The following is a 26,585-nucleotide window of genomic DNA, read 5'->3' on the forward strand; positions in this document are numbered from 1 at the left end:
TTACTTATTTTGCCTTTCTTATCCATTTTTTACTTACTTTCTTATCCTTTAAAAAAAAAAGGCTACATTTAGCAAAACAAAATTGTTCATGTGCTTTATAACAACCATATCAGATACGGTCAGTTATCCATTAAGTAGAAACATCAGTTCATAATTGGATTAAATCCCATCAAAACGTAGTAAGGAAAATTACATCAAGTCACACACATGCATATATTAAAATAAACTTAGTAAAGAAAAATTAAATCTAGTCACACAAATATATATATATATATATATATATATATGTATGTATGTATATATAATCTTATAAGAAGAAGTCTATGGGTCTAAAAAGAAATATACACATAGCCCCGATATTATGTTTATATATCACTAGCGTCCCCATGCATTGCCGCGCGTTTAAAAGTCACAGAATAGCCCGGGGCAAATCGTACCCTGACGGGGCACAGTCAGACGAGCCTGATTTAATTTTGTGAACTGCTATAATACCACTTCTTATCCATATTCTATCACAATCTTTAAAGCGAACGTATGCGTCATATCGCTACTAGGATAGCCCGCAGCGCCAGAGTGCAACCTGTCGCATCTGATTCAATTTAGTGAATGACTAAACTCCCCATATTATTCATAGTCTATCGAGCTGGTTAAAACTAAAGTAGGTGCCATAGTGCTCACGGGTTATTCCGGGCGCGAAATTGCTCCCTGCAACGGCTAAATTGAATTTTTCTTTCTTCAGAAACCTTTCCAGGAGTATTCTCAACAACTTCCTAAAGTTTCATGGCAATCGGATGAAAGGTGTAGCAATGCATAAAAGACACACAAAAATCTGACGAAATATATTTGGAGGGTTTCATCAATGCTTTACCAATCCTATATTCTTAAACGAGTGACCTTGTTTTCTAAAATTGAGTAATTTAAACAATGCCTGCGCTTGGATCATATTTATCAGGGCACGATTTCCTACACTAATCTCAACAACTTCTTAAAGTTTCATGGCGATTGGATGAAAGGTGTAGCAATGCATAAAAGACAGACAAACAAAGAAACAAACAAACACACTTACATTGCTTTATAAATAGAGAGATTTACATACATTTATATAAAGAAAGAAAATCATTAACATATAAATGCAACACAGTTAACTAAATAGTATTGAAATGAAAAGATATTGATAAAATTTGATGATCTACTGTAGACATGAAAACAAAGTGTAACCAAAGAGAACTAAAGCAGTGAATAATAAAGCTAATATAAATAATCCTGTCATATTCCACAAGGCTGGAAGTGGTGTTTTTCTAACCTGAAAGTGAAAGGTGGGAACATTAGAGCTAAGGTTTTAGTGGTGGGAACATTAGTTAGAGCTAAGGTTTTAGTGGTGGGAACATTAGTTAGAGCTAAGATTTTAGTGGTGGGAACATTAGTTAGAGCTAATGTATTAGTGGTGGGAACATTAGTTAGAGCTAATGTATTAGTGGTGGGAACATTAGTTAGAGCTAAGATTTTAGTGGTGGGAACATTAGTTAGAGCTAAGATTTTAGTGGTGGGAACATTAGTTAGAGCTAATGTATTAGTGGTGGGAACATTAGTTAGAGCTAAGATTTTAGTGGTGGGAACATTAGTTAGAGCTAAGGTTTTAGTGGTGGGAACATTAGTTAGAGCTAAGATTTTAGTGGTGGGAACATTAGTTAGAGCTAAGGTATTAGTGGTGGGAACATTAGTTAGAGCTAAGGTTTTAGTGGTGGGAACATTAGTTAGAGTTAAGATTTTAGTGGTGGGAACATTAGTTAGAGCTAAGGTTTTAGTGGTGGGAACATTAGTTAGAGCTAAGGTTTTAGTGGTGGGAACATTAGTTAGAGCTAAGGTTTTAGTGGTGGGAACATTAGTTAGAGCTTAGGTATTAGTGGTGGGAACATTAGTTAGAGCTAAGATTTTAGTGGTGGGAACATTAGTTAGAGCTAATGTATTAGTGGTGGGAACATTAGTTAGAGCTAAGATTTTAGTGGTGGGAACATTAGTTAGAGCTAAGGTTTTAGTGGTGGGAACATTAGTTAGAGCTAAGATTTTAGTGGTGGGAACATTAGTTAGAGCTAAGGTATTAGTGGTGGGAACATTAGTTAGAGCTAAGATTTTAGTGGTGGGAACATTAGTTAGAGCTAATGTATTAGTGGTGGGAACATTAGTTAGAGCTAATGTATTAGTGGTGGGAACATTAGTTAGAGCTAAGGTTTTAGTGGTGGGAACATTAGTTAGAGCTAAGGTTTTAGTGGTGGGAACATTAGTTAGAGCTAAGGTTTAAGTGTTGAGAACATTAGTTAGAGCTAAGGTTTTAGTGGTGGGAACATTAGTTAGAGCTAAGGTTTTAGTTTTTTAAAAATTATATCTTACACAGCAAAAAAAAAAGGTGGGAACATTAGTTAGAGCTAAGGTTTTAGTTTTTTTTAAAAATCATATCTTACACAGCAAAAAAAAGGTGGGAACATTAGTTAGAGCTAAGGTTTTAGTTTTTTTTTAAAAATCATATCTTACACAGCAATAATGGCTTTTTGTAATAAATAAGTATTTATCTGTGAAATACAAATGATGAAAATACTATAATTTGAGCTCCTGTTTAAATCTACAACTTTTGGTCCTTTTAATACTGCAGTTCAATCATCAAGCAGTTAATTACACAGTTGTACCATAGATTAGAAGAGGAAGTTTGTACCATAGATTAGAAGAGGAAGTTTGTACCATAGATTAGAAGAGGAAGTTTGTACCATAGATTAGAAGAGGAAGTTTATATCATCAATTAGAAGAGGAAGTTTGTACCATAGATTAGAAGAGGAAGTTTGTACCATAGATTAGAAGAGGAAGTTTATACCATCAATTAGAAGAGGAAGTTTGTACCATAGATTAGAAGAGGAAGTTTATACCATCAATTAGAAAAGAATCCTTAAGGTACAAACCTGGGCTGCAGCCCCCTCCCATTTGTTTGGTCCATTTAGTCGCCACTGTGAGGCACCACCGGAACTGAATATTAACCTGTGATAACATTTTCGTCTGTATTGGTCTAATGATAATTCATCTGCCATTATTTCATTTTTTTTAAACTAATGAGTCTCAAAATGTATTCATTTTTGCTATCCGCAATTATAGTCATTCCCAAGTCTATCATCTAAGATAACAATTTACTCCATACATTTTGTATTTACAACTCATTAACTAAGAGGGATATACTGCTAAACGTTGGCTTTATCAACTTTATGGGGAGCAAACACGCATCTAATATTTTTTTTTAAACTTACCTCCATGCCAACGATGGATTTATCAGAGGACTTGGCTTGGCACCTATGAAACTAGCAATTTAAAAAAACTTACCTCCATGCCAAAGATGGATTCATCAGAGGACTTGGCTTGGCACCTATGAAACTAGCAATTTCATCATTGTAAACTGTTGGATCTTTTTGCAAGGTATGTCTGGCAGACTGATACCACCGACTTTGGCTTTCTTTCTTTATATTATCAGGATGTGAAAGGTTAAAACACAATGAGTTAATTTAAAGCACGATAACTAAGAGGTGAAGCTAAGATATGGGAAGGACAAACTAGATATCAGACTATGACAAGTTTGATAAACATTTTGATGTGCTTGACTAGATTTAGAAACAAGGTAGTTCACATAAAAAATGATGTGTGACTTGTATTTGTTCTAGCCTGTACCATGTTGCATTGTACTTTATAGCCTTTATTGCTGAAACTTCAACTTATAAAGAGACATTTTAAAAAGTCCCCTACTCCCCAACTCAATGCCACTCTATGGTTTTACTTGTCTTTTGTTGTCAACATATACTTTATGGCTTAACTTGGGTCGTGTGGTTGTTCAATCAATATGTCCCAAGATGTGCCATGTTACCAGTAACTACTTACACTCAGTTGTACCTACCTTTTCCTTCTCCATGTCTGCTACCATCTCTTGTTTACTGGGCAGTTTGACAACCCCCTTACACAGCTTTGAGAACCATCGAGCTTGGGTCTCTGACATGGTTATAATTCCGCCAGACGCAGGCTGCACAAAACCTATGAAGGCCAGCTTGTGCCCAAACTCTTGTGTAAACATATTTTTGTACAACTGAAAGTACATGGGAAACTCTGCAGTTAAATCAAACATCAGTATGGCTGGCATTGTTACAATGTATAGGTGGCATTGTCACGTTCTATGGGTGGCATTGTCACGTTTTATGGGTGGCATTACCACATCGTATAGGTGGCATTTTCGCGTTCTATTGGTGGCATCGTCACATTCTATAGATGATATTGTCACATTGTATCGCTGGTATTGTCACTTTAGATATGTAGAATAGTCACATTGGCATTGTCACATTTTATGGAAACCGCCTGGAAACATCCTTAACGTTTTTTTACTTCTTTAATTGATTAAAGCGGGGAGGGTCAATGAAGCGTGTGGAGCAGTGGCGTGCAGGCGGGGGGGGGGGGGGAGGGGGCAGGCCCCGGGCATCCACTACTGGGGGGGAGGCGGAATTTTTTTTTGTAATAAAAAAAAATTCCTATATGTTGTGTCATGGTGTCATCGTAACTTTTCATATGTTTGCCGATCTCACCCAAAACAAATTGTAACACTCAATCGTCTGCCACTCGTTTTGACATTACACTGTCCGTATGGCAAAACCTATATAGAAAAAGGCATCAGTGTAGGGTAGTCCTATGGTAGTCATCATATTCCCTTAATAAATGTGTGTGATATTTATTTAGTATAGTGTAGGGGCATCTTTTAGAGTACTTGTGACCAAATTATTTCAATGCACTGTCGGGGCATCTTTAAAGTAACATGCACGCATTCGTTATACTAATTTTCAAGGACATCCGTCGAGTAATTATATCCATATTTATTTTTTTACACTGTAAGGGCATCTTTAAATATTTGTTGTATATTCATTATAATATATTTTAAGAGCATCTAGTAATATGCCTACTTCACTTTATAATACATTTTCAAGGTATCCATACAGTAAGTATGCCCATCTCAATTTAAATATAGTAGGAGCATCTAGAAAGTAATCATCCTTATATTCATGTAATACATTCGAAGGGCATGCAACAGTAATTACACCAAACATCGTTAACATTGGAGGCAACTCTAAAGCTTTTATGTACATGTTAAATATGATACATTTTAAGGTCATACAGAGGGTAATTATGTCAATATTATTATTATAAATTTTTGGGGCATATTTGGCCACTTATAGTGTAATAACGCCCATACTTATTTTTTGTTAAATTGTAGGGGCATCCTTTAGAATTTATTATACAGAGCCAGTTTTATTCCAGTTAATATTAGAGCTATCTATAGGATTAGTGTGCCCTTATTGATGTAATGAAATGTGGGGGATGTGGTGGGGGTTTTTAGGCCATGGAAACCGTTTATGGATTCCCCCCCCCCCCCCCCACCTGAACTGGACAGGCGTTACGTGGGTGTTAAATTTTGGAAAACACGTCCAAGTTGTAGAGAGGGTCTGACATAGCACAGTGGATTTTTAGTCACAGTCCGATGTAGAAGTGTTTTTTTTAAAGCATTACGGTGTGGTAGGGCTGGCAGCTTTAGCCAACCAATATTCACTTCTGTTGTATTCAAGGTTCAAAGATGAGACTCTTTTGTAGTGCATCACAGCCCCTCCCCCACGACATGTCCCCTAATTGTCTCCCCGCCCCGAAGTTCTCCCCATTCATTCCTTTGGATTTAGCAGTAATCAACGTTTTCATATTGATTAAGATAAGTAAATTTTTAAAAAAAAATGCTTTTCTATGTGTATTAACTTTCAACACAACTTATTTGTGTTTTTTATGTAACTAAGCTTTATATATATATATATATATATATATATATATATATATATATATATATATATATATATATATATATATATATATATATATATATATATATATATATATATATATAATATATATATAATGTATGTATGGGGGTATCTTCCCCTTGATTTGACCCAGGGCATCTACATAAGTCTGCACGCTACTGACTAGGAGCATGAAGTGGTATGAGCTATCTAACTTGGGTGTGGGGAAATTGCGAGACGCGAAAAGCGAAATGGCGAGGCGGGAAAATGCGAGAAGGTAATGCGAGACATACCTGCGGAATTAAGGGTAAATAGCGAGACACTTTTTGCGAAAAAAGTTTTTTCTTTTTTTCCATCTTTATTTATTTAAATTATTTTTTTTTGTTTTAAAATAAACAAGCATTTAGCCATACCCTTTAACACGAGTGTTGTATGTTATTATTTTTTATCTAGATACTAAGAAGATAGATAGATCTATATCTAGATCTATCTATTTAAAAATCCTAACATCGTTGCTGTGCTACTGCCATCGCCCGCTCTTGTTAGCGAGAGGAAAATCCGTCTCAGTCGGCATTAATTTAAAAATCTAGCCCGCTCATGTTTATACAAACGTGAGCTGTGTCATTGTGAATTGGTATAATCTTGTCATCTATTTATGGATTTTTGTACTTGCAAAAAGTGTAAAGGTATAAACAATTCTAAAAAGTGCAATTTATTTTTTTATTAAGTAATTTTAATTACAAACAAAATTTACAAACAAAATCTTCTGAGACAGTCCTCAAACACACCTCGTGACACCATCTTTCACACATAGTACACACAACCCAGTTCATTAGACTCCCATTTATACATTTTTCTTTTGCTACTTCTTCCAATCCACATTCACAACATTTCACATTCTCATCACAGTTGACCTCCTCGTTCATCCCACAAACAACACTGGCACCCATGTTTTCATCATCATCATCCGCACGCTCAACATCTGTTTTCCGTTTTTTTATAATTTGTATTTTTTATCATTTCTGTAATTTTGGCAATGTCTTGCTCATTGTTGTCACCAGCCGGATCAACCTCAGCGGGGCGTGGACGTTTACGCTAAAAGGGGCATCTATAAATGATGTCACGCTTTTTTGACGATTCACCCCCCCCCCCCTCACCTCCGTCACACATCATCACAAAAATCCAGACCCCCCTCCCCCCACTAAAATGACACCTCAGCCGACAACCCCTCTCAAAATTGCAGTTGAGTTTTTTTTAAAACATCGATATTTTCCCAAAATCTTGTCTAATTTCGGTCAAAATAGAGTATTTTAATCAATTCCTATTACAATGTATTAAAACAGTTTGCTAAAACGCGAAAAAACGTCTAAAATTCTTTTTTCTAACATTGCTTTTTTATAGTGTGACTTCACATCTACCCCCCTCCTCCCCCTCATCACACATCGTCATAAAATTACTGACCCCCCCCCCCTTACGAGTGTGACTTCATTTATGGAAGACCCCAAATAACACCACCACCAAAACCAAAAAATTCAGATAAGTTCAACTTGGTTTTAAAAATATTTTAAGTAGGCCCATAGCTTACGATATAGCACGAGCAACTGATAACATCGGTGACGTCACTTTATTTTTCCCCAAACAGTAAGTAAGAGAAAAAACACTGGGGGCAGGAGAGTTCATAAAAGCTTAGGAATAAGCAACACATAAGGGAGGGTTAATCTAGTCCTCACCTTCACATAGGTCAGTAATCGCATACTTAATTTGATGTTATTTTTTCTGACTTATTTATGGAAATAATAAATAATAAATTTTATATATATATATATATATATATATATATATATATATATATATTTACAATTAATTAATAAATAAAAATAATAATATAACATGGGAAAATTCGGAAAAGTCACAACCGTGATAGGCCTATAAAATCTAATATAAATTAGTGTAAAGGAACATTGGAAGAGAAAACACACAGTAAGTAGTTCTTACCTCCAGAATAGTTGTATCAAAATGATGTAGGCATTTCCTTGTGCTTAGATTTATATGGTAAAATAAGCTAGAAAAAAATCGTAGGCGGCGGCTATAATACAAAATTTCTATGCAACAATAGAAAATATGTTTGCGGCGGCAGCGGATCCGGGCACGGCGATCTTCAAAGACGGTAAATCAGGCGGCCTCGGCGTTCCACACAAAAGACAGAAGTTGATCTATTGTCGGCGGTATTTCCGTCGGTTTCGAACAAGGTGGTATTCTAAGTCGACACAAAAGATGGGGGGAGTTGACAAATCATCAGTATGTCTAGCGACGGAAAAATCGGAAGTTTTAACAATGTAAACGAAACGTCTTTGAAGTCTGGACCAAATACCACTGAAAATCGGGTGCGGTAAATTTTTCGCAGAAATCTTCGCATTTCAACACCACCCAGCGTAAGTATCGGCTTGTGGTAAAATGCGAGACAAAAAAGTCACGTGACCGACCGTTTTCGCGCCCTTCTCGCATTTTCCCGCCTCGCCATTTCGCTTTTCGCGTCTCGCAATTTCCCCACACCCATCTAACTTCAAACTTAAAGTCATAAGTGATACAACTTTTAAGCTCACCTTAAACTCATTTGTGTCTTCATTGAGCACATGCTCCTTAATGGCAGTGGGCAGGTAGGGCAGATCAATCTTGTAGCCTGTACAGTAAATGATTCGATCGAAGTCAGAAGTAACACCGTTCACAAACTGAACTGACCTACCCATTATTTTCTGAAGGGAAATAATTTTTACATGAGATTAAAATGTAGTGAATTGATCGAAGTCTGGGATATTTTGTTAAGACTATAGATCCAACCTACTGCAATATTAGGCATGATCTTAATGTTGCCACGCTGGATGTGATGGAGTAGTGTTGGACTGACAGTGGGCTGTGTTTCAAGGGGTTTCATTTTAGGATTCAGGCCCCATCTAAAGAAGAAAGAACCTCATTATTTTTTTCTAAATATTATAAGTTTAAATGAAAATAATCACAAAGCAATCAATAACCCCATTCTAATGTTTCATGTGAATAAAGCTGGAGTGATCTCCCAAAAACTTTCTTGTACATTTTTTTATATAATAGTAAGGTTGATGGTCCCTACAGTGCAATCGGGTTTGTGACAAAACCAATCTTTGAATATGCTTTATAAAATACAGTTTTAGAAAAAATGATTAATGATTAATAAAAATATTTTAATGATAATCTTTTATATAATGATGCACTTAAAGTAGAAAGTAAATGATTTTCTTTAGATAAATAAAAATGCTTTTCTTTATTATATTTATTTAAATAATAGTGCATTATAGTTGTGCATATGATAAATTCAAGAAAATATAAAATTTCGTCTGCCTAACTAAAAAAATACTCATATTACGGGTATTTTAGAAACCTGAAATTGTTAACACTTCTATTTATCGCAGGTCATTCAAAAATTGAAAGTAATCCAAGTATATAATCATAAACATGTATAAGAAATGTTGTCTACCTAACTAAAGCAATACTTAAGTTATCATGTTCACACGTAAATAAAGTACACTTCCGATTTACGGAAATTATTGAAAATTTGGAAGAAGCCTGTGTATAACATGTGATACACATAGGCCTCCGTGAAATTTCGCCAACCTAATTTAAATATCACTCTAGTTATAGGCTTATAATAAACCGGAAGAAGAGTGAGTACCGCTTCCGAATACCGGAAATAGCTCTAAATTTGAATGAAAACTACAAATTTGATATAATCCTTTTACATGAAGTTTAGTAAACCTAGCTGAAACGGTACTGAAGTTGTCTTGTTTAGATAAGACATGAGCTATACACAAACACTCAGACGGACAGGATTGAAACACTTTTTTTCGGCTCAAAACGTCATAATTTGTCTAAACTTGATTTAGATTTTGCATTATTACTGTGCATCTTGAATAATCCATATACGATGAAGTATGTAGGTGAAAAACTCAAAACTTTAAAAAAAAATATATGTTCATTATTCAGTACGATCATAATATTTTCTCTATACTCAGTGTACAAGTTAGTAAAAAGGATGAAACAGAGAACACGGTGAAGCTTTTAAAATGTCTATTTTCTCATTATGTTGTGTACAGTTCAAGTACATGGTAAAAAAAGGAATGAAATATATGCAGTAACTGGACATCATAAACTAGACATGTAGGAAACTGGACATGTAGGAGACTGGACATGTAGGGAACTGGACATGTGGGGACTGGACATGTGGGGAACTGGACATGTGGGGACTGGACATGTGGGGAACTGGACATGTGGGGAACTGGACATGTAGGAGACTGGACATGTGGGGACCGGACATGTAGGAGACTGGACATGTGGGGAACTGGACATGTAGGAGACTGGACATGTGGGGAACTGGACATGTAGGAGACTGGACATGTAGGAGACTGGACATGTGGGGACTGGACATGTAGGAGACTGGACATGTGGGGAACTGGACATGTAGGAGACTGGACATGTAGGAGACTGGACATGTAGGAGACTGGACATGTGGGGACTGGACATGTAGGAGACTGGACATGTGGGGAACTGGACATGTAGGAGACTGGACATGTAGGAGACTGGACATGTAGGAGACTGGACATGTAGAAAACTGGACATGTAGGAGACTGGACATGTAGGAGACTGGACATGTAGGGAACTGGACATGTGGGAACTGGACATGTAGGAGACTGGACATGTAGAAAACTGGACATGTAGGAGACTGGACATGTAGGAGACTGGACATGTGGGGACCGGACATGTGCGGAACTGGACATGTAGGAGACTGGACATGTAGGAGACTGGACATGTGGGGAACTGGACATGTAGGAGACTGGACATGTGGGGAACTGGACATGTAGGAGACTGGACATGTGGGGAACTGGACATGTGGGGAACTGGACATGTGGGGAACTGGACATGTAGGAGACTGGACATGTGGGGAACTGGACATGTAGGAGACTGGACATGTGGGGAACTGGACATGTAGGAGACTGGACATGTGGGGAACTGGACATGTGGGGAACTGGACATGTAGGAGACTGGACATGTGGGGAACTGGACATGTGGGGACCGGAAATGTAGGAGACTGGACATGTAGGAGACTGGACATGTAGGAGACTGGACATGTGGGGACCGGAAATGTAGGAGACTGGACATGTGGGGAACTGGACATGTAGGAGACTGGACATGTGGGGACCGGAAATGTAGGAGACTGGACATGTAGGAGACTGGACATGTGGGGACCGGAAATGTAGGAGACTGGACATGTAGGAGACTGGACATGTAGGAGACTGGACATGTGGGGACCGGAAATGTAGGAGACTGGACATGTAGGAGACTGGACATGTGGGGACCGGAATGTAGGAGACTGGACATGTAGGGGACCGGACATGTAGGAGACTGGACATGTGGGGACCGAATGTAGGAGACTGGACATGTGGGGAACTGGACATGTAGGAGACTGGACATGTGGGGACCGGAAATGTAGGAGACTGGACATGTAGGAGACTGGACATGTAGGAGACTGGACATGTAGGAGACTGGACATGTAGGAGACTGGACATGTAGGAGACTGGACATGTAGGAGACTGGACATGTGGGGACCGGACATGTGCGGAACTGGACATGTAGGAGACTGGACATGTGGGGACCGGAAATGTAGGAGACTGGACATGTGGGGAACTGGACATGTAGGAGACTGGACATGTAGGAGACTGGACATGTAGGAGACTGGACATGTAGGAGACTGGACATGTAGGAGACTGGACATGTGGGGACCGAATGTAGGAGACTGGACATGTAGGAGACTGGACATGTAGGAGACTGGACATGTAGGAGACTGGACATGTAGGAGACTGGACATGTAGGAGACTGGACATGTAGGAGACTGGACATGTGGGGACCGGAAATGTAGGAGACTGGACATGTGGGGAACTGGACATGTAGGAGACTGGACATGTGGGGACCGGAAATGTAGGAGACTGGACATGTGGGGAACTGGACATGTAGGAGACTGGACATGTGGGGACAGGACATGTAGGAGACTGGACATGTAGGAGACTGGACATGTAGGAGACTGGACATGTAGGAGACTGGACATGTAGGAGACTGGACATGTAGGAGACTGGACATGTAGGAGACTGGACATGTGGGGACCGGACATGTGCGGAACTGGACATGTAGGAGACTGGACATGTGGGGACCGGAAATGTAGGAGACTGGACATGTGGGGAACTGGACATGTAGGAGACTGGACATGTGGGGACAGGACATGTAGGAGACTGGACATGTGGGGAACTGGACATGTAGGAGACTGGACATGTAGGAGACTGGACATGTAGGGAACTGGATATGTAGGAGACTGGACATGTAGGAGACTGGACATGTAGGGAACTGGATATGTAGGGAACTGGACATGTAGGAGACTGGACATGTAGGAGACTGGACATGTAGGAGACTGGACATGTAGGGAACTGGATATGTAGGAGACTGGACATGTAGGGAACTGGACATGTAGGGAACTGGATATGTAGGAGACTGGACATGTAGGAGACTGGACATGTAGGAGACTGGACATGTGGGGAACTGGACATGTAGGGAACTGGACATGTGGGGACTGGACATGTGAGGGCTGGACATGTAGGAGACTGGACATGTGGGGACTGGACATATGGGGACTGGACATATGGGGACTGGATATGTGGGGACTGGACATGTAGGGACTGGACATGTGGGGAACTGGACATGTGGGAACTGGACATGTGGGGAACTGGACATGTAGGAGACTGGACATGTAGGGAACTGGACATGTAGGGGACTGGACATGTAGGAGACTGGACATCATGGGCTGGACATGTGGGGACTGTACATGATGGGCTGGACATATGGGGACTGGACATGTGGGGACTGGACATGTAGGGACTGGACATGTGGGGACTGGACATGGGATCTGGACATGTAGGAGACTGGACATCATGGGCTGGACATGTGGGGACTGTACATGATGGGCTGGACATATGGGGACTGGACATGTGGGGACTGGACATGTGGGAACTGGACATGTGGGGACTGGACATGGGATCTGGACATGTAGGAGACTGGACATCATGGGCTGGACATGTGGGGACTGTACATGATGGGCTGGACATATGGGGACTGGACATGTGGGGACTGGACATGTAGGGACTGGACATGTGGGGAACTGGACATGTGAGGGCTGGACATATGGGGACTGGACATGTGGGGACTGGACATGTAGGGACTGGACATGTGGGGACTGGACATGTGGGGACTGGACATGTGGGGACTGGACATGTGGGGACTGGACATGGGATCTGGACATGTAGGAGACTGGACATCATGGGCTGGACATGTGGGGACTGTACATGATGGGCTGGACATATGGGGACTGGACATGTGGGGACTGGACATGTGGGGACTGGACATGTGGGGAACTGGACATCATGGGCTGGACATGTGGGGACTGGACATGTGGGGACTGGACATGTGGGGAACTGGACATCATGGGCTGGACATGTGGGGACTGGACATGTTGAGACTCAGCGTGAGGGGAACTGGACATCTAGGGACTGGACAACATGGGTTGGACATATTGGAACTGGACATGATGGGCTGGACATGTGGGGACTGGACATGTAGGAAAATTTAAACACAGGGAACTGGACACCATGGTCTGGACATGTGGGGAATGGACATGTGGGAACGATGTGTAGGGAACCGGACATGTAGGGACTGGATATGTAGGGAACAGGACAAGTGGGGACTGGATATGTAGGGAACCGGACATGTAGGGACTGGATATGTAGGGAACCGGACATGTATTGACAATATATTTAGTGACTGGAAGATCAAGTGTGTGTTGTTGGTCTGTTTAGTTTCGCTGCTAAAATAAATAAAAGCGAAACTTAGGAAAGTAATATCTTACTTCCACGGGCTTCCAGTCATGAGAGTGATGATCATGGCCATTATGTTGTTGGCTAACCACCTCGGAAATAGGAAGAAAAATCGGCAGGCGTACAAGTCAGTTTGTAAGCCGAAAATGTAGTTTGGGATGACCCATGCACCGGATCGTGTGCTGATTGTAACACTTGGACACCTGGGAAGAAATTATTGCCCAGTAGACAAGATTTTGTATGTGGGGGTGGGGGGCCAACATTTATAAATAGAAAGATTTTAAAAAAACATCGTCTATAGCTGTAACTTAACGTTGGACAACTGTCCCCTCGCCGTAATACCTTCTTGGATAAGTCACTGTCCACATCAAAGAATTTAACTTGATACATAATGTGTCGTATAGTTTCATTAGTACTGTAGGCTACTATAAAAAGTCTCATTTTTTCTTGTATTTATTATATTGATTGACGGGTTCTAACTTATATTGGTAATTTCCTAAATAATTTTTGTTAGCTTTTATTTAGTTCACAATGGCTGTTTTATTGTGGGTTTGTGTCCAATCGTGTTGCTTGATTTTAACCCTCTTCATAAGCAGCTATTTCGTTCCAACTTTACATACTTTGGTCTCTTAAAGCAACGCAGGGACGTAGCGAGGGCGGGGCGAGGGGTGACACCAAGGCAAAAAATTGCAAAATGTACAGAAGTAAAATGCTTCATTGCCAGTTCCATTCATGATTTATTAAAGTTAAATAGTCTTTTAAGTACAAATCGTCAATTATTACAAGGGGGTGGGGTGATACCATGACGTAAACGCGCTAACTTTAAAGAAAACAATGCTACATCTAACTGTATAAATAACAGATTTAAGATAAACATCGTTACTGTTAAGTCTGCAGTGATTAAAGTTTTTACACAATGTACGCGTATGTGGCATATATATATATATATATATATATATATATATATATATATATATATATATATATATATATATATATATATATACATATACATACATATATATATACATATATATATACATATATATATATATACACATATATATACATATATTATATATATATATATATATATATATATATATATATATATATATATATATATATATATATATATATATATATATATATATATATATATTTATATATATATATATATATATATATATATATATATATATATATATATATATATATATATATATATATATATATATATATATATATATATATATATATATATATATATATATATATCTATAATATAATCGGGCAAGTAGTGTGTCAGTCCTTCCTTCCGTCATCGCTATAGCTTTTAGAACCATAAAAGTAAACACTCGCACCACGCAGTGCTTTTCAGTGCACCGCAGTGTCTTATTATAAGTATTAGAGTAGGGTTTGTTTATATAGTGGCATAGAGCTATTTTATAATTTCCACTGTTTGTACAATTTTGCATAACGTAAAGAGAATATTAAATACACGCACATTGCTAAAACATATTAAAAGGATCAATGTCAAATATAGTTTTCGTTAATATTCCTTGAAAAAGTGGATACATTTTAATAACATAATAACAGTACGGTAGAAAAATCAAATTAATATAACTCTTTTTTATAATTTTGACAAAAGAGGTAATTTAAAAATACATTAAACTCACGCTAATAAAAAATGTGAATGCAAATATACGGTCGTCATAATATAATTAGCAAAATGTGAATGCAAATTATTCGGATGTGTAAGAGTAAATTATTGTTAGAAAATTATAATTAGCATGGATTGATAGAAGGCAACCTTTTATTTATTTTATTCATTGAATGTAGGCCCTACTGTTTATTACTTATAATTTTTAATCAACTATTCAGCACTATTATAGACGCGTCATCACGTTCATTAGGTGCGCAATGGTTTTAGTTATGAAACTCTATTGTAAGTTTTTAAAATTTAAAGTAGGCCTACTGGAAAAAAAATGCGTGAATGGATAAAGTGAAATATTGTAGGTAAAACACGGATATTTTAAATACTGCCTATTATTTATACTGTTTACTAATCATTATTCTATCTTTCGGTTTGCGGACAAGCTAAAGGTTTTATAGGAGAGGCGTAGCTAGGGGGGGGGGGGCATATGTCCCCGGGGGCCGACCTTAGGGGGCGCCAAAGTGGGTTGGAAAAAATTTGCGAGGGGGGGGTGGAAATCGAAAGTTTGAGGGGGGTGCAAATCACCGGAAAGGGCGCGATTTGGCGCTACGGGCTAGACTGTGAGCAATATGCCTTTATGATTGCATTTAAATTGTGTTTATGTTATGAGTGTTGTGTTTGTTTGTTCGTTTTTTTTTTTTTTTTTTTTTTTTTTTTTTTTGCGTTCGTTTGTGTTGTGTTTAGTTTTGTTCTGTTGGTACATTTAAAAAAGATTTACCGTGGCGGAGCACGGGATGCAGCTAGTATATATATATACATATTTTCTTTGTTGCTTGGGGGGGGGGGGGGGAGGTGACGCCACGAAGTGCCGCACCGAGTGACATCCGACATAGGGGTCGTCCATAATTGACGTCACACTCGTAAATTTTTGACGGTGTGTGATGAGGGGGAGAGGGGGTTTAGATGGTGGGACGTCACAATTTTGCATCATAGAAAGGCAATTTTAGAAAACGAATTTTAGCCGTTATTTCGCAATTTAGAAAACTGTTTTCATAAATTGTAATAGGAATTGATTAAAATACTCTATTTCGAGAGAGTTCAGACAAGATTTTGGAAAAATATCAATGTTTTAAGAAAAATTCAACTGCAATTTTGAGGGGGGGGGGTTGTAGGCTGAGAGGTGTGACGTCATTTTAGGGGGGGGAGTCAGGCTTTTTGTGACGATGTGTGACGGAGGGAGGTAAAAATCGTCAAAAGAGTGTGACGTCATTTATGAATGACCCCATAGCGACGCCACTGAGGCAGCGCATGGTTATCATATTTTTAGTCTTTTATGGCCTATAAAACTGAAGTACAATATATACAATATATCAGTTTTGTCGGAATATGTTATTAAAACTGAACTAAAATATATCAGTTTTGTTGGAATATGTTATTAAAACTGAACTAAAATATATCAGTTTTATCGGAATATGTTATTAAAACTGAACTAAAATATATCAGTTTTGTCGGAATATCTTATTAAAACTGAACTAATATATATTAGTTTTGTCGGAATATGTTATTAAAACTGAACTAATATATATCAGTTTTGTCGGAATATGCTATTAAAACTGAACTAAAATATATCAGTTTTGTCGGAATATGCTTTTAAAACTGAACTGAAATATATCAGTTTTGTCGGAATATGCTTTTAAAACTGAACTGAAATATATCAGTTTTGTCGGAATATGTTATTAAAACTGAACTGAAATATATCAGTTTTGTCGGAATATGTTATTAAAACTGAACTAAAATATATCAGTTTTGTCGGAATATGTTATTAAAACTGAACTGAAATATATCAGTTTTGTCGGAATATGCTATTAAAACTGAACTAAAATATATCAGTTTTGTCGGAATATGTTATTAAAACTGAACTGAAATATATCAGTTTTGTCGGAATATGCTATTAAAACTGAACTAAAATATATCAGTTTTGTCGGAATATGTTATTAAAACTGAACTAAAATATATCAGTTTTATCGGAATATGTTATTAAAACTGAACTAAAATATATCAGTTTTGTCGGAATATCTTATTAAAACTGAACTAATATATATTAGTTTTGTCGGAATATGTTATTAAAACTGAACTAATATAAAATATCAGTTTTGTCGGAATATGCTATTAAAACTGAACTGAAATATATCAGTTTTGTCGGAATATGCTATTAAAACTGAACTAAAATATATCAGTTTTGTCGGAATATGTTATTAAAACTGAACTGAAATATATCAGTTTTGTCGGAATATGTTATTAAAACTGAACCAAAATCTATAAGTTATTCAAACAGAACTAAACATTATGCTTTGGTAAAGGTAAAAAGGGGAAACACGACATTAAAAATGCGATATAACTCTAAACGACAAATATCAGACCGACTGACAGAAAGACACAGACAGAGAGACAGAGTTATAAACAGACAGAACGAAATGGGATTGATATAGAAAATATATAATTTTAACAGTGTCCGCCCCCTCCCCCGGAAATTTTAGGTCTGCCCCCTGCCCCCCCCCCCCCCCCCCCTTGCTCCGACTTGGGCCACGAGGCATTTCAAATCTATAATTAGAATAATAAAGAAAAAAAACATAATTTTAATCTGATTTCCGGCATTTAAAAATAAAACAAATTTGCATAGAGATAGAGATATAGACAGACATGGAGACCTACAGAATTCTGTGACTTAAGTAAAAGCTTCTAAAAACTAGACATTATGAAAATACAAAAACTATTTAAAAACCCTATTTAGTCAAAAAGCCTATGTAATTAACTCATATACACCTTAAATAAAGCAAACAATATAGGTCCAGATTAAGCAAAAAGATATTGTTTTTAAAATGTCTACAGATTGGCTGTACCTTCCAACAGTGGTGCAATCGACGGCAACATCAACTGCTGAATTGCCTATCCCGACCACAAGCACACGCTTTTCAGCACAATCGTTGGTCATGGGGTCTTTGTAATCCACGGCATGGGCAATTTTACCTGTGAATTATTTTTTAGAACAGGCTATTTTCATTTTATCAGTATAAGTAAATTATGATTCAGGGAGGTACATATTTTATATAACGCAAAGTAAATGGGGGTGACTTATATTTGTATTCAGAGTTTCTTCCAGGCATCGGGTGGGGGGGGGGGGGGAAGTACCCCCTTCCGAAAATTTTAAGTGCCCCCCCTTCCGGAGAAAAAAGTCTGGAAGAAACACTGTATCTATGGAGTAGATCGTTGTGTCTAGCTGCAATGGCATCTATTGACACCACTGATTTAAACATTGTAAAGTTTTGCCCGTGGCGTAGCGGGGGGGGGGGGGGTGCGGACCGCACCGGGTGACACCATTTAGGGGGGGGGGGGTGACACCAAGGCAAAAAATAGCAAAATATATAGAGAAAAATGATAATTCCACTAAATTAACTGATTTAGTGGAGTGTTAAAAAGTCTTTTAAGAGCAAATTTGACAAATCCTTGACAAGGGTGGAGGGAGGGGAGTGCAAGTCGAAAGTTTGACGGGGGGGTGCAAATCGAAAATTGAAAGTTGGGCGCCGGGAAGGGTCGCTACGCCTCTGGGGGGTGACACCATTAAGTGCCGCACCGGGTGACACCCGACCTCGCTACGCCACTGAGTTTTGCTATTGTATTAATGAAGATCTCACACGTGGTTGAAGCATATTCTAAAATGATGTTATTTCCATCTTTGTAGTGTCAAATTATGTCTATTTCGTGGTACTAATGGGGGTGTGGCGTCATAGAAACGATATGTATTATGAGGGTCGGTTACTGTATAAATAACATTAAAGGTAAGTAGGTGAATGTTGCCACTGGATGGGGGTGTCGCGACCAATCATTGTTTTCTGGGTAAATTTGTCTACATGTGAACTGTATCAGCAGGTTTAACTAAGCATCACACATGTGAATTGTATCTGCAGGTTTAACTAAGCATCACCTATGTGAATTGTATCAGCAGGTTTAACTAATCATCACCTATGTGAATAGTATCTGCAGGTTTAACTAAGCATCACCTATGTGAATTGTATCAGCAGGTTTAACTAAGCATCACCTATGTGAATTGTATCTGCAGGTGGGGAATAGAATATGGGGCACCACACGTCATACGAGGAATCAGGTAAACCAAGTCAAATAGGAATACGAGAACACGCACTGAAGGTAAACCAAGTCAAATAGGAATACCAGAACACGCACTAAAAGTAAACAAGTTAAATAAGAATAACAGAACACGCACTGAAGGTAAACCAAGTCAAATAGGAATACCAGAACACCCACTGAAGGTAAACCAAGTCAAATAGGAATACCAGAACACGCACTGAAGGTAAACCAAGTCAAATAGGAATACCAGAACACGCACTGAAAGTAAACCAAGTCAAATAGGAATACCAGAACACCCACTGAAGGTAAACCAAGTCAAATAGGAATACCAGAACACGCACTGAAAATTTTTCTTGCCGGTACACAGTAAAAGATTTTCTTAAATTATGTTATCTTTATGTATCTTGGAGATCTTATGCTACACCAATTGTCGTAATAGCAGCACAACATAATTCCCTGCACAAGGCAATGATTGTTCAGAAGGTGTTCACCTTCAAATGTCTCCTCCCCCTCAAACTTTGGCCAGCTTGGTTTGGCATGATGACCAGTGCTGACAGCGAGGTAAGAACAAACATAAGTTCTCTCCTCAGATCCACCAGAACCATCTTCAGTTTTTCTGGAAGCGTTGATTCTCCATTTTCCATCTGCAAGAGTGAAAGGTGTCCGATGTTAATTGCAAAATAAAATTCAATAAAAATGAAATTCATTTAACTAATGATTCTTTTATATTTGTAGGCTTGCTTAGGAGTCACTTCTAATCTACTTATTCTAAGGGGTTGTACATATGAAGCGGAGATCCATAAATAACGTAACGCTTTTAAAACGATTTAACCTCCCCATTCTCCATCGTCACACATCCTCAAAAAGCCAGACCCCAAACCTTAGATTATACCCCCCCCCTCTTCCCTCAATAGAGCTGTTTTTTAAACATTGATTTCTTTCTCAAATATTTTCTGACCATATCAACAATGAGTATGCTTATATCAATCAATTTCTAAAATCAATAACAATTTACTAAGTAGCCGTTTAAAAACACGAAACAACGGCTAAGATTAAGTTTTTAACATTTGTTTTACTTTTTCTATGCAAAAATGTGTCGTCACTATTTTTGAACCTCGCCCATCCCTCCGCTAGTCACACATCACAAAGGGAGGGGGGTGCAGGAATACTATTGAATTTGTGGGGACAGTGGTCTATTGAAATATATAACGCTATGTGGCGGAGTTTAAATTGTGTTTTAAAACATGGGAGCAATCCGTAAAAAAATATAATTCTAATAGACCTGTTTGTTCCACGCTGTTGACACTGACATTAAAGTGTATAGCTTCCATAAGTCCAAAGTGTTTGGCGTAATCTTTGATGTACCGTGCCATGTCGGAATGATGTGGATAATCTGGCACATTTTCCGGAAACGGAAAGTCAGAGAACGCGTAGTTGTATTTGCTTACATTTCTGTGAAAAAATGCAATTCGTGACGCACCATGTTATTGTTATGTGATTTGAAAAAGCTTTAATTATTATCTCTGTAAAGTTATACACATGTTAAAAAGTGTCCTTCTTTCTTTCTTTTTCTTTCTTTCTTTCTTTCTTTCTTTCTTTCTTTCTTTCTTTCTTTCTTTCTTTCTTTCTTTCTTTCTTTCTTTCTTTTTTTCTGTCTGTCTGACCCTCTTACATCCTGCCAACCTGTCTTTCTACCTTACTTTCTACATTTATGTTATGTTTAATTTTTAAAAAAAAGAATTACTAGCAGAGACTAAGTTTAATGAGGCGTGAATGAGAGTGGGTGAATGATTTGTACATTGTATTTTAATGTTACTTTTATTTTAATGTTTTCAGTGATTTGAATGTAGAGGTCCGTAACGAATAGGTTTTTTTTTACGAAAGTTGTGTGTGTACTTCCGGTCAGCTGGTGCTTTATACTACAAGTTCATTTTTTTGTACTGATCAACAAAATAATGTAGACTGTACTACGCGGCAAGTCGCTTGTAACTACTTGTGAGGTAATGTAATATTTACTTGAAATAGTAGAATCTTTATATTATTATGTATTACTTTATATTACCATGTATCTCATTACTCACATACTCGCGCATCACATTACTTACATGTGTGTGCATCTCATAACCCCGTAATCATTTTCACGGAAGGTCCAGAGTCCACCAATGTCGGATGTTCTTTCGAGGATCGTCACCTTGAAGCCGTCATCTCTCAGACACTTGGCCGCCACCAGTCCCGACACCCCAGCACCAATTACAACAACCTCCTGCTCCTCACACTTCATCTGATGCATAACAAATACACAGTGAATACGTTTATTATTCACAACATTATAACAAATTTATTTCATGCATATAATGCTTAAAAAAAATTCATAAAAAACGTTTTAATAACAAGCTTTTATGTAATGATGCACTAAAAAGTAGAAAATAAATTATAGACTACTATTTAAATAACTATAAAGAAAAGCGTGGGTCACTTTAGTATCTATTGGATACCTTTACTAATGTTAAGGAAGACACCCACGCTTTTCTTTATAGTTATTTAAATAGTAGTCTATAATTTATTTTCTACTTTTTAGTGCATCATTACATAAAAGCTTGTTATTAAAACGTTTTTTATGAATTTTTTTTCAGTACTTTACATGTTTTATCTACAATAGAGTTACATGACTAAAAACCATTGCGCGCCTACTGAATATCACGTTCAGTAGGCGCGCAATGGTTTTTGAACGCAGCCATTACGTGGTCGTGATGGCGCAGCTATTGATGACGCGTGTGGTGTGGTTGGCTAGACATGCCTACTAATTCGGTCCAAATTTTAATTAATTCATAAAAAATTAATTAGGCATCCAATTAAGTCAAATTTAGTTTCAGATTGCATTGTCTTCATGTCTTGACCCACGTGCCAACTGTGAATCGTATTGGTCAAGTAGAACTGTCCGAATTTTCACTCCTGCGTTTCTATCTAGACTGACGACAGACAGAATGACGAGGAAGTGAGTTAAATAAAAGCTTGTAATAAAAAAATTCATAAAAAACGTTTTAATAACAAGCTTTTATGTAATGATGCACTAAAAAGTAGAAAATAAATTATAGACTACTATTTAAATAACTATAAAGAAAAGCGTGGGTCACTTTAGTATCTATTGGATACCTTTACTAATGTTAAGGAAGACACCCACGCTTTTCTTTATAGTTATTTAAATAGTAGTCTATAATTTATTTTCTACTTTTTAGTGCATCATTACATAAAAGCTTGTTATTAAAACGTTTTTTATGAATTTTTTTTTCAGTACTTTACATGTTTTATCTACAATAGAGTTACATGACTAAAAACCATTGCGCGCCTACTGAATATCACGTTCAGTAGGCGCGCAATGGTTTTTGAACGCAGCCATTACGTGGTCGTGATGGCGCAGCTATTGATGACGCGCGTGGTGTGGTTGGCTAGACATGCCTACTAATTCGGTCCAAATTTTAATTAATTCATAAAAAATCAATTAGGCATCCAATTAAGTCAAATTTAGTTTCAGATTGCATTGTCTTCATGTCTTGACCCACGTGCCAACTGTGAATCGTGTCGGTCAAGTAGAACTGTCCGAATTTTCACTCCTGCGTTTCCGTCTAGACTGACGACTGACGACTTACGACAGACAGAGGAAGTGAGTTAAATAAAAGCTTGTAAAAAGCGTTTTAATAACAAGCTTTGACCTTGTAATGTTGAAAATAAATGATTAAATATTATTAGGAAAACACAATTACTCCCTTTTATAAAAAACATTACATGGGGGGGGGGGGGGTACTTTTTATTATTTTGTTTTGGTGTTGGAAAGAAAATACCTACATAATTAGCGGGAATTGATCAAGTGCAATGTGGTAGGTATTTTAAATACTGCCTTTTATTTATTTTATACCCTGAACGTACTGTTTAGTATTTTGTTTTCAATAACAGTTAAGAAGCCAGATCCTACATGTCCTCTATGTTTACTTCTTTCCGTTTGCGGTTAAGTTTGGGGTATTATAATTATTCACTAAATTGAAACAGGCGCGTCCACCGGCGCCACGGCACGGTTCGATTTGGCGCCCTGAGCTATCATGCGAGCGCTATGGTGCATAATTTCGTTTTAAACAGTGCGATAGACTATGGATACTAAATGTTACTATAGTCTTTAAGTGAATCGAATTCGGGCGTCCTCCGGCACCCTGACAGGGTGCTATTTGGCACCCCGGGCCTTCCCGTGTTCATTAAGGCACCTACGTTCGTTTAAGTGAGTGCGAAAGACTATGAATAAGTTGGGGTACTATAGTCGTATATTAAGTTGAATCAAGCTGTTCTGCCGGCGCCCCAGCATGGTGCGATTTGGCGCCCCGGGCTAGACTGTGAGCACTTTGTGTTTATGTTTGAGTTTTCTTTGTCTTGGTATGATTTGCGTTTGTGGTTGGGTTTGCGTTTGCATTTAGTTTGTTTTCGTTTGCTTTTTTCTTTGTATTTGTGTTTGCGTTTGTGGTTGGGTTTGCGTTAATGTTTGTGTTTTTGTTTGTATTTGTGTTTCCGTTTGTGTTATGTTTGCTTTTTTGTCTTTTGGTTTGGGTTGTTTATGGTTAGGGTTGGCAATGTCGGGTATATGCTGATTACTAAACACACATGTCATGGTCATTTGACCTTTACAGATAGGTTTTCACAGAGGCCAGTGCAGGGCCTGGGCGGGACGGCTAGTATATATATATATATATATATATATATATATATATATATATATATATATATATATATATATATATATATATATATATATATATATATATATATATATATATATATATATATATTTCGTTTCCTGATGGAATAGGCCTAGTTCCTCCCCCCCCCCCCCCCACATGTTTATGAGGAAATCCAAGCTTCAGTCGCTTAGATAATACTGAGAGAGCCATCTAATCCAAACGTTAAGCATTATAAATTCTTTTGGTAAATTTCAACAGCATTTGTTTACTTATTGTTTTTCATTTAACACACACACACACTATTATTTTTTACAAAAAATATGTTGTCTACAATCAGAATTAAATATATTGTTATCATAAATGCTAAAATATTACAGCATAATAAAAGGTTTTTTAAAATCAGAGTTGGTATACAATCAAACTTTTCTATCTTACAAAAAAAACGAAATCTAGTATGTCGAACGTTTTGAATAATAGCTTACATAAAACTAAATTATTGGTCTTGCAGTTCCGATCACTCATTTTATAATTGGCTACTGTTTTGTGTGTTCTTTAAAGATCATTTTTTAACATAATGATATGGTATGGGTTAGATCACTGTATTGATCACACACCTCTTTACTGTTAATTGCAAAAACAATATTTACAGAGTTTTACCTGTTTCAAAAGCTAAGATTCTGGCGGCATGGTACTTGTTACCTCATTACGCGTTTTCCCAAATGTTTTTAACACCTCAGTTCGGGGTGGGTTGGGGGGGGGGGGTTCAACTTCATTCACCACTGTCCAGCCACTTTAGGTGAATTATCTACACAATTGTGGTGGTGAGGTGGGGTGGGGGGGATAACCAACTCAGAGTGAACATACTGATTCAGAAATAGATTTAAATAAGTAACAGATGTATTATTGGTATTATGACAGTAAAAAATGTTTTACAGAGGGGTCCATGGGCTGGGGGGGGGGGGGTTAAACCCCCCTACCCCCCCCCCCCCCCCCCCTTGCATATGCCACTGAATAGAACGTAGTCTTAACCTTTCACCGAATTAAATTATTTAACGTAACATTATTGAATACGGCGGGATAAAAAAATTGAAGGTAAATAGGCCTATAGTTTGTTTTCTTTTTAAATATCTTCGCTATGTAAACAATAAACATTTTTTTTAAATTGATTATTTTGCATTTATAAACTTAAATTTAATCAAACAATCCCTTAAGTTATTAACTACAAAATCGTCAGAACAAAAAAAACTAAACCAAATACGAATTAATCTTTAAGATAGTACTTATAACTACCATCAAAATGTGTGCCGGCGGCTAAGCGTAACATAATATAAATAATCTTAACCTTTAATCTATTTTAATTAAGGTCCTTAACATAATAACCAATACGTTTAGGCAAAGAAGTAAAAAAAAAAGTTAAGTGGCAAAAAAGTTTGTATAAATATAAAAGCTATTTCTCTTTAAATTACCTCCCCTGTCATAAAATAAAAATCATTTTGTTTAAAAATTAAATAATCTTGTTTAGGCCTACTGTTGATATTTATCAATTTTTTAAAATATAAGCCAGAATATCATTTAACATTGAATAGTTTAATACGTTTTAACAATGAGCATATAGAAAATTTTCTTCATGTTCTTTTGTTGACGGATGCGAAAGGAAAGAAAATAAAATGTGTACACTAAGTGTAAACTTTTATCTATGGTCGGTTATTAATACATCATTGTGTCACACACCCCTCGTCCCTTGTCTAGCTCGTCAGTTTTGTATTTAAAAGACTCAAACTAACCATCAACTGAAATAAAACAAACACTTTTCTTCTGAATATACGCACCCCTCAGTATGTAATCTACTCAATATTTAAGAAAATCATTTCTAAGAATTGTTATTGAATTTTGTAACATACAACGCTTACCTTAGTTGCTATTTTTTCGAAGGCAAAATATTATCTTCCTGGCCTATAGTCAGTTGTATGCTAGTTTTGCTATCTTACAGCGGAAGATTAAAGTTCATTTTGTCATCAAGATAACGATTAAAAGCAAGGACTGTTCCACAAGTTGCTTCGTATTTGATATCTTGATTAATGTTTTACATTACGACAGACCAAATAATAATTGTTTTACATTTAGATAGACCGAATAATAATGGTTTTACATTAAGAAAATCCAATCACCCCTCCCGGTTAACTAACTATGTGACGTCGTTTAAGAACAACCCCAATCAGTAGCGGGTTAAAGGGGGGAGAGGCTGAGAGGGCTGCAGTTAGGGGCC

At 37.4% G+C, this 26,585-nt stretch overlaps 1 protein-coding gene across 2 annotated transcripts; it reads right to left on the reverse strand.

Moving 5' to 3' along the window:
• Positions 1-11: 11 nt before the first annotated feature.
• On the reverse strand, positions 12-26,300 carry LOC131944134 (flavin-containing monooxygenase 5). 2 transcript variants are annotated; one of them, XM_059304650.1, is made up of 12 exons: positions 26,230-26,300; positions 21,704-21,879; positions 20,881-21,050; positions 20,090-20,242; positions 18,356-18,482; positions 13,831-14,001; positions 8,698-8,806; positions 8,459-8,608; positions 3,926-4,111; positions 3,361-3,494; positions 2,949-3,024; positions 12-1,303 (listed from the first exon to the last, which is right to left on the reverse strand). In XM_059304650.1, exons 2-12 carry the CDS (start codon positions 21,877-21,879, stop codon positions 1,190-1,192), a joined length of 1,566 nt encoding a protein of 521 aa, XP_059160633.1. In that variant the 5' UTR covers positions 26,230-26,300; the 3' UTR covers positions 12-1,189. The 2 variants fall into 2 exon arrangements, with proteins under 2 accessions (XP_059160633.1, XP_059160640.1); XM_059304657.1 differs by lacking the exon at positions 26,230-26,300 and adding an exon at positions 26,149-26,169.
• Between the last annotated feature and the right edge of the window lie 285 nt (positions 26,301-26,585).

Source organism: Physella acuta, unplaced genomic scaffold (genome assembly GCF_028476545.2).
Source record: "Physella acuta isolate Inbredline_101_S28 unplaced genomic scaffold, ASM2847654v3 ptg000041l, whole genome shotgun sequence".
NCBI lineage: Eukaryota > Metazoa > Mollusca > Gastropoda > Physidae > Physella > Physella acuta.